Source organism: Psittacula echo (genome assembly GCF_963264785.1).
Source record: "Psittacula echo genome assembly, chromosome: 3".
Classification (NCBI taxonomy): domain Eukaryota; kingdom Metazoa; phylum Chordata; class Aves; order Psittaciformes; family Psittacidae; genus Psittacula; species Psittacula echo.
Genome location: NC_137736.1, coordinates 44,171,642 through 44,182,309, shown reverse-complemented (window position 1 = coordinate 44,182,309; position 10,668 = coordinate 44,171,642). Strand labels below are relative to the sequence as shown.

At 42.2% G+C, this 10,668-nt stretch overlaps 1 protein-coding gene across 3 annotated transcripts in view; it reads left to right on the top strand.

The window, feature by feature from the left end:
* Positions 1–686: 686 nt before the first annotated feature.
* The window catches only part of PDK3 (pyruvate dehydrogenase kinase 3), a 59,374-nt gene continuing 49,392 nt past the window's right edge, over positions 687–10,668 (top strand). For all 3 annotated transcript variants that reach the window (XM_080612348.1, XM_080612347.1, XM_080612349.1), the window contains exon 1: positions 687–1,114. In XM_080612348.1, coding sequence (XP_080468474.1) covers positions 1,009–1,114 — 106 coding nt within the window. In that variant the 5' untranslated portion in view covers positions 687–1,008. The remainder of the gene's footprint in view (positions 1,115–10,668) is intronic.

The following is a 10,668-nucleotide window of genomic DNA, read 5'->3' as shown; positions in this document are numbered from 1 at the left end:
AGGGACTGTCTTCATGGGAGTACAGCATTGTATGAGATGCAGCTGGGCCCCTTACAGCCATAGTAGGCCTCATGTTAGGATATGGTGGAGCCTTCCACTTTTAAACCTTGGTCTCTCCACTGCTGAAAACTTGCTTTGTTACACAAAAGTAGGGCAGCCTTTCTTCTGCCAGTCTCACATGAACTGCAAAACCCTTTGAATACCAATACTGATGCCATTAAGGCTGAATTTCAGGTCAAAGCCAATCATGCATACAACATCTTATAGGCTGGCTGATACAATACATATTAACTGATCAATTCCGAGTGCAAGCCCAATGCCTGCAACTGGATGAACATCACAGGGTGGACATGGGCTATGCTGAGAAAATGCTGAGGGCACCCCACCATGTTCTGGTTCAGTATTGCAACAGGCTGCCTAGGAAAGTGGTGTAATCACTTTTAAAAGTTCAAAAACAGTGCAGACAACGCCCTTAGTGACACGGTTTAGCGGTGGTTTTGGCAGCGCTGGGGTAATGGTTGGACTTGATGCACTTACCGTTCTTTCCAACCTACTTGGTTCTACACTTCCATGTGAGGCACAAGCCCCACCGCTTCCGCACACCGCACGCGCGCCCGCCCACACCCTCTCGGCCCCTCCCTTCCCCTTGCGGCGCTGCGCCTGCGCACTAGGGGTGTCCCGGCCGGTGGGCGGGCGGCACGCGACAGCTGTCCTCCCCCCCCTCTTCTCAGCGCCCTCAGCGGGCGTGCGCGTGCGCCGGGGAGTGCGTGCGTGCGTGCGTGCGGGAGCGCGCGCAGGCGGTGGGGGGCTTGTCTTCGTCCGCTCGCCCCTCCCCCCGGGCCGGGCCGCAGAGCGCGACGAGCGCCGCCGGGCTGGCCGCTGCCCTAGCATGAGGACGGGTGACTGAGCCGCCGCCACAGCGCCCTAGTGCTGCTCTCGGGTAGGGAGAGGAGAGGCGAGGAGCGGCGGCGGAGAAGAGGAGCCGGGCGGGCCGTGCCGTGCCGCGCCATGCGGCTGTGCGGGGCGCTGCTGAAGAGCCCCATCCCCAAGCAGATCGAGTACTACTCCCGCTTCTCCCCCTCGCCTCTCTCCATCAAGCAGTTCCTCGACTTCGGTGAGTGGCAGGGCAGACAGCAGCTGTGGGAGCAGGGTGAGGGGGGTGGGGGTCGCCTGGTCCTCCCTCACCCCCGCCGTGCAGGGGTGGTGAGGGCCCGGCCGGGCCGGTGGTGGAGGCCGGCGGATAGGCCTCGTCTCCTCGCTCCGCACCTGGGCGGCGGGGCCCGCTCCTGCGGTGGCCTCTGGGTGCGCAGTCACGGCTGGGGGCGGCCTGGCCGCGGGAGGTCCCGGCGGCTGGTGGGGCCGTGGTGTGCGCTCCTGCGGTGGCAGCCAGCTGCACTTGGTGCTCGGCACCCGGTGGTAAACACCGCCGCTGCGCTGTCTTGGCGTCCTGAAGTGAGGCGAGGCGCCGGGAGGCTTGCCTCTCCTTCCTTGGGTTATTCCCAGACAGGGCTTACCGTGGGCAAGAGGGTCGCAATAAGGGCTTCTGACCCGGGCTTCTGACCCGAACTTCTGTGGAGTTTAGCGGCTGAAGGGGAAAGTAAGCTACAGATCCTGAATATTAAAATTTTAATCCATCATGCAGAGGTTAGTTTACCTAAACCTCAGGAGTGAACTCTGGCAGTACTTATGTAGGAGACCCGTTCAAGGAAAATTAATGTGCTTTAGGAAGTGTTGCTGATGAATAGACAGCATTTGCCATGTCAGAAGCACTGGACTGAAACCAGGAATGACTTGTTTTGCTCTTAAAAAACTGACATTTTCATCTAAATAATAGTAAACACTATCTGTGTCAGAGATTATTTGGCTCCTGCCCTGTGACACAAGAGTTGTTTAGATCTTACTAGCCTAGGAGTGTTACTTGTAGTGTAAATATAAAGGCTGTGGGTACGCAATGAAGCTAAATAGAGTGTTCCTTCATTCCGCTATTACACTAAAGGTGCAGGATGACAAAAATGAGCTAGAAGTGTTAAGCCAGAAGGTGATTAAAAGTGGAAGCAATTGCACATTTATGGCAATGGTATTAGTGAAAGAATGCTGAAAGTGTAGAGAGCCAGCACTGGGCTTGCTACCATGTCTTGCTGAGACAGGGCTTTCTGCCATTTTAAAAACATGTCATACCTTGTCCTGTGTTATGTTAAAAGGAGAACCTGACTAGAAGCCACGCTTTCCTTATCTGGTCTCCACTCACATGAGTTGAGTGAGTTTGTTCCCTCTCACTCCCTCATTTGCTGCTGTACTTCTCATGCTCTGGCATTTGTATTCCATACACCATGTCTGTCTGTATTGGCAAGAACAGTGGCCTAATCTTTATTTTAGTCTTGTCAGTAAACAAATTATTTCACTATTTTCTGTTTGAAAGTTTGATTTGTAAATTGTTGCTGGGAAGTATTAATGTTTGTGTAGGTTTTTGATTGTGACTAGAAGAGTGTAAAAATTTCAGTCTTTGTTTTAATGACTTGGGTGTTCTGGCAAAACTTTGCTTTTTGGCAAGGATTTCTACCATTCCAGGTTGCCTCTGCATTACTACTTGCTTCTGGATGACTCTTGTGTGACAGCCTTTTAATAATGCTCTTTGCTTTAACATTGTAGTATCTGTTTTATTTTGTGGTTTGAAATGTGTCTCGTGATTCTCCAGCAAGAAATAGTTTTATTTTATGATTTTAGGCCTGGTTTATGTTAGTGGGAACGAACATAGTAAGAATGGTATGTTACAGTCTGGCCAGCCCTGTTCTTTGGACATGCTCCAGTCTGTTGTCACTGGATTTTCCTATGGAATCTTGCATGTACGTGGGCTATGTATTTAAGTGTAGCCATGTCTTAAAACTGGTAGGAAACTGTATAGTTGTTGACACTTAAAATCTCTGAAGAAGAAAATGCCTATGATCTAGGCATCTAAGATCACTGGGAGTTTGTAAGATTAGTAGTTCTGTGCTGCATCAACCTTGCTAAAACTATCATGTTGATCTTAATGAACCTTACTGGCCTCTTGACATCTCCTTGGGAAAACTCAAGCAGGGGGATTACAGCAGTTTAATCAAATAGATTAAAACCAATGTAGTTACTTGTGTGATCCTGGGCATTGACTGCTTTGGGTAATTTCAAGTTCTGTTGGAGACTTCAGAGGCCCTGAGGAAAAATTGGCAACAAACCATAAGATGTTGATACAGGAGTTGTACCACTTGAGGCTTAGAAAGCCTGGGCTTTATGCACAGTGTCAGGGCGCTACATTACTTATACCTGAATTACCTGAAAAAGAATTTGCTAGTTGCACAGGACACGAGTATTCAAGAGGGCAAATGCACCAAGCATAAGGAGCATAATACTCAAGGTGCAGTTCAGTTGTGTTTGCGTAGCCTGAATGTTTGATGGGAAGAAGACTCTGTAGTCAGCTTATGGAGGCTACCTAATGTCTCACTTATAAATGATATTTTTGTTGAGCTACCTAAATGTAGTGCTTGTGTTACAAAAACAGCTATAAATTTTCAACAGACATAAAAGAGTATAAGCCCAAAGGAAATGTGAGTAACTGTCTCATGGAAGTCTGATTTTGTCTGAGGTCTGTTTCTTGTATTAAAAGAGGAATTTGCACTTAATGTAATTCAAAATTTATTTGGAGAAAGATTATTTTTTTTCCTTCATTTCTGACAATAATGTAACTATAATATAGTCTTTGTCTTTTTTGTGTTTGTTGTTGTAGACTAAGCTGGCTTCTAAATTATTGGCTCTTTGCAAAATCCTGGTGAGCAGGAGGAGAAAAACTGTTTCTTGTGGGCTGAAGAGTCTCTTCAAACATGGTGGCAGGGTATATTGACACACAGCTTAAACTTTTTTTAATCACTAAGTGTGGGTTGTATGGAATACAGTTGTGTGCATAGTGTGGCTGTAGAGTGTCTATTGATGAGAAATTAATGATGTTTGTTTTAAAACTTTCTCAGGTACCTTAATTCAGGTAATTAAACCACTGTAAAAGACAGCTTGGCTGTCTGAGCTAACTCCCTGGCACTGAAAACCTATGAAACAAAACAGAAAGCAGTGCCTAAAGGAGTGATTCTTAGTTGGTTTTTATAGTGGAGACCTATTTGTGTCTACATGCCATGTTCTGCTATATGTGATTTACTTTGTTGTGCTTGCAGCTATCTTTATAGCTGCCATAACTATGTAAAAGGTTACTCGGTCATGGGTTTATGATGTCTGTCACAAAGTATGAGAGCTTGAATTGTGTGCTGCTTTTTTCAGTGTGTTCATTTTCTCTTTGCACACTCTTCTTGATACTCTTTGTTTCGTTTCTTTCTTACAAAGTGCATTTCTCAAGATTCTTGTGCAATCTCATTCCTTTGCAAAAGAATGACCTTTTTCTGTGTTTTAATATAAACAAGTTTTGACCTTGTTTAATGCTAGCATGTTCACTCCATGTTTTTCCAGGCCTTCATAATTATTGTGGTCTGGAAAAAATTAAAACCAACCAACTATATTCAGCTGTTTATTTCCAAACTAGTCACTCTGGAAGTTTTTTTGGTAGATTTCCAAGTGCAGGCATTCCTAAGTGACCCAGTTGGATATAATTACTCAAATACCTTTTCTGAAATGCACTTGTAAGTAGAGATGTAGTTTAACATTCAGGTACATTAATCTTTGTATGCTTTTGGGGCTAGGCTGTTTGAGGGCAAAAAAATGCACATACTGGAGATATGTATTGATATAGAATCTCAATTTAGATTGTTTTAGGGGTGACAGGAAAATGCAAAATACCTGGTAGTCTGTAACAGCAACTACATGCATGGGTAATCAGTTGGACATGTATGCCTGGGGAAAGTAAATAACCCATCAGACAGGTCTATTTGAGGAGAGTGGAGTTTCTATGTTGAGGAGGGTCCTAGCATTTAGAGTTAAAAAAACCAAACAACAAACATAAACTCATTCTGCCCACACTACAGCCTGCTTTGGTAAGGGCTAGGTGTGAGCCAGAACCCTTACAGCCATGCTAATGCTGAATCCTGCCTGAGTTGGCAGGCTCTATGCAATTGCTCGGTTTGGGTCCTGTTGACGTACCTCAGTTGGCAGTGAAGATATTAATGAATGTTTCATGAAATGAATGGCTATATTGAAAAGGTTATATATAATTAAGTACAAATAAAGATGCAGGTGAAGTATAAGTCATGTAATCCTTTGATCATGCGTGAAAAAGTCATTTGAAGTTGCGCTAGTGCTGTATTGTGAATGTATGCCAGTATACTATTCTTGTGTATTACCCTCATTGCTGCTGCTCGTCTGATGAAGTGCCTGAGACTTTTGTGAGTCTGAGGTTTGTTATGTCAAAAATAAGTACCATGCGCTTTTGGAGCTTGGTTAGTACTGAAACTATCTTGGCCAGTTGTAATTAACTATGTTCTAGCCTTTTCTGTTTTAAGTCTCAAACTAAATATTTTGGATGAATTTTGTACCTGTGGAGTTAAACTTTGCTTTTCTTAGCTCTTTGCACATAAGATGAAACTTTAACAAAATGGCACTTGTCCTTCCTTATTTGTCATATGTTAGTGTTTATGTGCCGCATAGTGTGAGTTTGGACAAAAAAGACATGTATATACTTAAGATAGAAGATGGTGAATCATAGTGAATTTTTGTTGTGAAATGTGGCTTAGGGGATCTTGATTTCATAGGTTATAATCAAAATATCTGTGGTAACTGCTACAGTTACTGGCATTGAAAAGTATCACAAAGGTTGTAATTTAGTAATTTCACTGTACTGTGAACAGCTGAGCATGCAGTAGATAATCACAGTGAGTGCATGCAGTTTGGAAACTCCTGTGTCCTGAGGCATAGCTGGAGGAAAACATGAGCAATGGATCCACCCCACTTATGTTTGGGTTATGTTATGAAATGGTTTAGTTTGTGGCACCTGTCTTGAGGACTTGTAGGCCTCTTCCAGAACCAATTCAAAGAATAAACCAAATGTTGGCATTGCTGTCAGTTGTATGTGCAGTGTTAGATCAGGTTTCTGCAGGAGTGTTTACACTTCATGTTGTCTTGTTGTCAGCAGGCACATGTCAGCACTAGAACTGAAGATGTGCCATTGAAAAGGTAGCAGATTACGATGTGAACAGCAAGATGTGGGGGTAGGAAAGTAGAGATTGAAAGCAGTCTTATGTCTCCAAATATAATTACTAATTTTCTGATGGACGATTACTATTATAAGACTTTTTTTTATACAAAAAGATATTGGAAGTTATCTGTGGGGTTTTTTTTTCCCTTTTTTTTAATTTTTAAACAATGTATATCTAAGGCATTTGCAGATTTTAGGGCTAAAAGGTACTATTAAATAATTACTCATCATTTATTCCCTGTAGCTGTGTTGTGGTTTTTTTTCTTTGTACTGCTATTTTATTTTATTTATTGTACTGTACATTGACCTTAAATATGACGCTTGAGTTAAATGCACCTTAAAAAAAAAAAAGTTTTAATGTGAATGTTAACCACTAGTGTGCTGAGCGTTGAATCACATCAGAAAGATGGATGCTAGTCAGGCATTACTGTCTTTTATTTTCATCTGACTGGCTTCAGCTTCTAACCAGCAATTTTGTTAAGTTGTCGTTGGTACATTGGGATCCTTTAATGTCTGGAATTTTTTTCACTGTGGGGTATTTGTACATTGTGATGGAGTATTTTGTTTTGATCTTGTAAAGCTAAATACATTTGTTAGCTTAATAACATGAGTTACTTTTAAGCCTTATGAAAATACCATGGAATTATCTTTTTTGGCTTTTCCAGGATTTCCAGTATTCACAGTATCACAGTATGCTAGGGATTGGAAGGGACCTCAAAAGATCATCTAGTCCAATCCCCCTGCTGGAGCAGGAACACCTAGATGAGGTTACACAGGAATGTGTCCAGGCGGGTTTTGAATGTCTCCAGTATTATTCTTAAAAAATGTCTGTTGGAGCTTTAAATAGAATCCAAATAGAGTTTTGCCTAACACGGGGATAGAAGCATTTTACTACTCAGTTTTTACCTTGAAAGGCTAGCCTTTTGCCACAGTGAAGGCTAGATGTGCAAGCAGGGTTGTCTGCCTGCTTTTGGTCTTGAATTATTTTGGGATTAATTCTTTTCTGTATTCAGTCCTTCATTCTCTAGATTTGAGCATGGATAAAGTTTGTGTTTCATAATATAAAAAGTGTGTTTCTTTGAATGGGCTGTAGTACAGCAAGTAGCTGGAAGCCCCTGTTTGATGTAAATTGTAACAGGTTATAAATAACAGTTGCACCTCTGCCAGTCTGTCAGGCAGTGGTATTCCAATACTGTACATAATATTGAATTTTATAAAGCCTAATATTGATCATTGTGGAATTCTGGAGAGTCATAACTTCAGCATTCACTATTGAGCTGATAAGACAGATAATTTGTGTGTGTATAGTACTGTGTAATATTAGATGATGGTGTATGTCATGTACAGAATTATCTGTATCAGTCACAGTACTCCAAGTGGGGTTTCATAAGAGCAAAGTTGAGGGGTAGGATCATCTCTTTCAACCTGTTGGTCACCCTCCTTTTGATACAGCCCGGGATACGATTAGCTTTCTGGATTGCGAGTGCACGCTGCTGGCTCATGTTGAATTTCTTGTCGACCAACACCCCCAAGTCCTTCCCTGCAGGGCTGCTTTGAATCACTTTTCTGCCCAACCTGTAGCTGTGCCTGGGATTGACCTGAGCCAGATACAAGACCTTGCACTTGGCTTGGTTGAACTTCATGAGGTTGGCATTGGCTCACCTCTGAAGCTTATCAAGGTCCCTCTGAATGGCATTCCTTCCCTCCAGCATGTCAACCACATAACTTAGTGTCGTTGGCAAACTTGCTGAGGGTGCGCTTGATCCCACTATCCATGTCGCCTATAAAGATGTTGAACAGGATTGGTCCTAAGCATTGGAAATTCTGCCTGAAGTAGGTGATTTAACTGGCCATTTCTTGCCTGTAAATGTAGGCTAGTAGCCTGCAAGTGAGCATCTTCCGACTGATTGTTTTGTTTTTCTAAACAGCAGAAAGTTTCATAGTCTGTGTTTTGTTTGTCTTTGGGCTGACCAGAGGTGCTGCTGCAGCCCTCTGCTTTCAGGTGCTCAGAAAGGGAGATGATGTTACACTGCATACGTGTATGTGTGCATACTCATGCATTGTTTTCCTGAAGCTGTATATGGTGTTTAAGCAGACAATTGAATGTTTGTTGGTGAAAGACAACAAGAATACCAGGCCTGCATAAAGCAGTAAACAATGCTTTGCTTTTTTGCTTCCACCTCCGCCCCTCCCTTTTTATTAGGTAACAGAAGTGATACAGAATACAGCTTGACAGAAATGGATTGACAGTAAAACCACTTTCTGGAAAGACAGAAAGATAGGTTTTGTAGTTCTTGAAGATCTAAGGATATTTTGGACACCTTTTTGTTTCAGAAACTGGTAGAAATAGTTGCACTGCCTCCTTTGGACTAGATTTCAGCAAAAAAGGAGGTGCTTGAAAATCTGAAACTTAATTAAATTTTGGTGAAAATTATCATGAATTGGTGGTATTCTTTCCTCTCAGGAACAGAAGAAATAATAGCTAGTGATTTTAAAGTACCATAACTTTCACAAGCTAAGGAAATAGGTAGATAGGGTCTCTCCCAAGACGTAAGGAATATAAGATGACCTGTCAGTTTCTGATGCAGGCAAAAGAAAGTAGGAGACCAGTGTTAGGAATTCCAGAAATACTGTTGATTAAAAAGGAATCATATGAAAACTGGAAGTGAGGACATGTATGTCAGGGAGCAGTACAAGTAACAGCTGAGGTGAAAAGTCATGGGATAGAAAAGCAGAGGAAAAGATGCTGAGATAATTTATAGTAATTGGGGAGAGTGCTGAAGTGTAGCATTTACTTGATTAAAGTAATTAGGTAATAGTAAGGGCTGCTGAATTCGTCTTTGCTTTGGTGTTCAGAAAAAAGATAACTTGTATCCAGAAACTGAAAGGAAATCACAGCTCTCCCTTGCCCCTGATTTTAGATAAGCTGAAATATGTCTAGATCCTCTTGGCTTAGTGGGTTTCAGTAGAAATAAGCCAGTGATGTGTTTTGCGAGTAGCTGAACACTCTTCTGCAAATGTGAGCAGCCTGGTACAGCTCAGCTGTTGCTTACAAGCTTCATGAAAATAACCAATGGTGATGGCCTCTGAGTTGTGAAAGTGGGAAAATAAACTACCTGTGTGAAAAAGAAAGAAGGAGTAAGTGAGGTTGACTGAAGTAGCTGAAAAATTATAGAACTAATAATGAAGTGATACATAGGTAAGCGCCAAGAGATAATCAGGTAGTAAAGAAAAAATAAGTTGTGTTGGGGCACTCTGATTTCTAAGTTAATTTGGTGCTTGCTAAGGCAGTAGCAGTAGATGCTCTGCCTGGCTTTTTATGAAGTTTTGGCACAGCTCATGTGAAATTCTTAATTAAAACAAACCACCAAAAAAACCCCAAACAAAACAAAAACCCCAAAACAACAACAACAAAAAACCAAACAAAAAGCCACCAAAAAAACCCCAAACCTCAAAAAAAACCAACACCCAACCAACCCATGAAAAGCTATGGAATAACTTTAAGATGAGCACTCATGCAGGTGTTTGTTTCCCTCCTCCCACCCCACATTGGCCAGGGGAGAGAATAGGAAGGGCAAAATGGGAAATGCGTGGGTCAAGATAAAGACAGTTTAATAATGAAGGAAAAAGGAAGAGAAACAAGTGATGCAAAGGAAGTCACTTGTCTCTTCCCACCCAGCCTGTCTCAGTGCAGTGGCCGTCTTCAGAGACAGAACCACCTTTTTTTAAATTGCTGGGCATGACATTATGTAATGTGGGACATCCCTTTGTCCAGTTTAGGTCATCTGTCTCAGCTCTGTCCCCTTCCAGCCTCTAACCCACCCCCTAACCTATTTGCCGGGGTAAGGGCTGAGTGCAGGAGAAAGAGAAGTCATTTGTGCTGTGCAAGTAGTGTCCAGCAACAGCCAAAACCAGGGGCATGTCATCAACACTTACAGTTACAAATCCAAAGCACAGCACCCTCACAGCAGAACCTTATGTGTTGCTGTGAGGAAAGGTGACTTCATCCCAGCCAGACTTGTTAGACACACTTTTGAAAAACACTTCATATATACTGTGTTTTACTAGCAGTCTTTGATCTTCACAGTACTGTTCTGTGGAGAGTGAGTAATATTGCTCCGCTTCTTCCAAGGCCCAACACAATGTAATCTGTAGGAGAATTGGGCATAGATTTAGGAATTCTATTATCTAATTCCATAGTTACTATATTAAAGCAGTTTTTCTTGATGCCAGTTTTCCTTAATAAATTAGTGTTTTTAAAAGCCATTTTTTCTTCCCAGAATTGCTCAAATATTTTACAGGCTGCTACTTATCTTTCTTAAAATATGTTTATGACTTTGTGTGTTCCTGGAGTGAGTTAAATGTAATATTTCTTCTTGGAGTACTAGGTTGAAAGGACAGATTAGAGCACTGAACTGTGACTGAGATATACCATTCTTCTCCTTTTTCTGGTGCTTTGTATTTTGTAAGATACTATTACATTGAGCATTTTTCCTCTGATCTTTTCT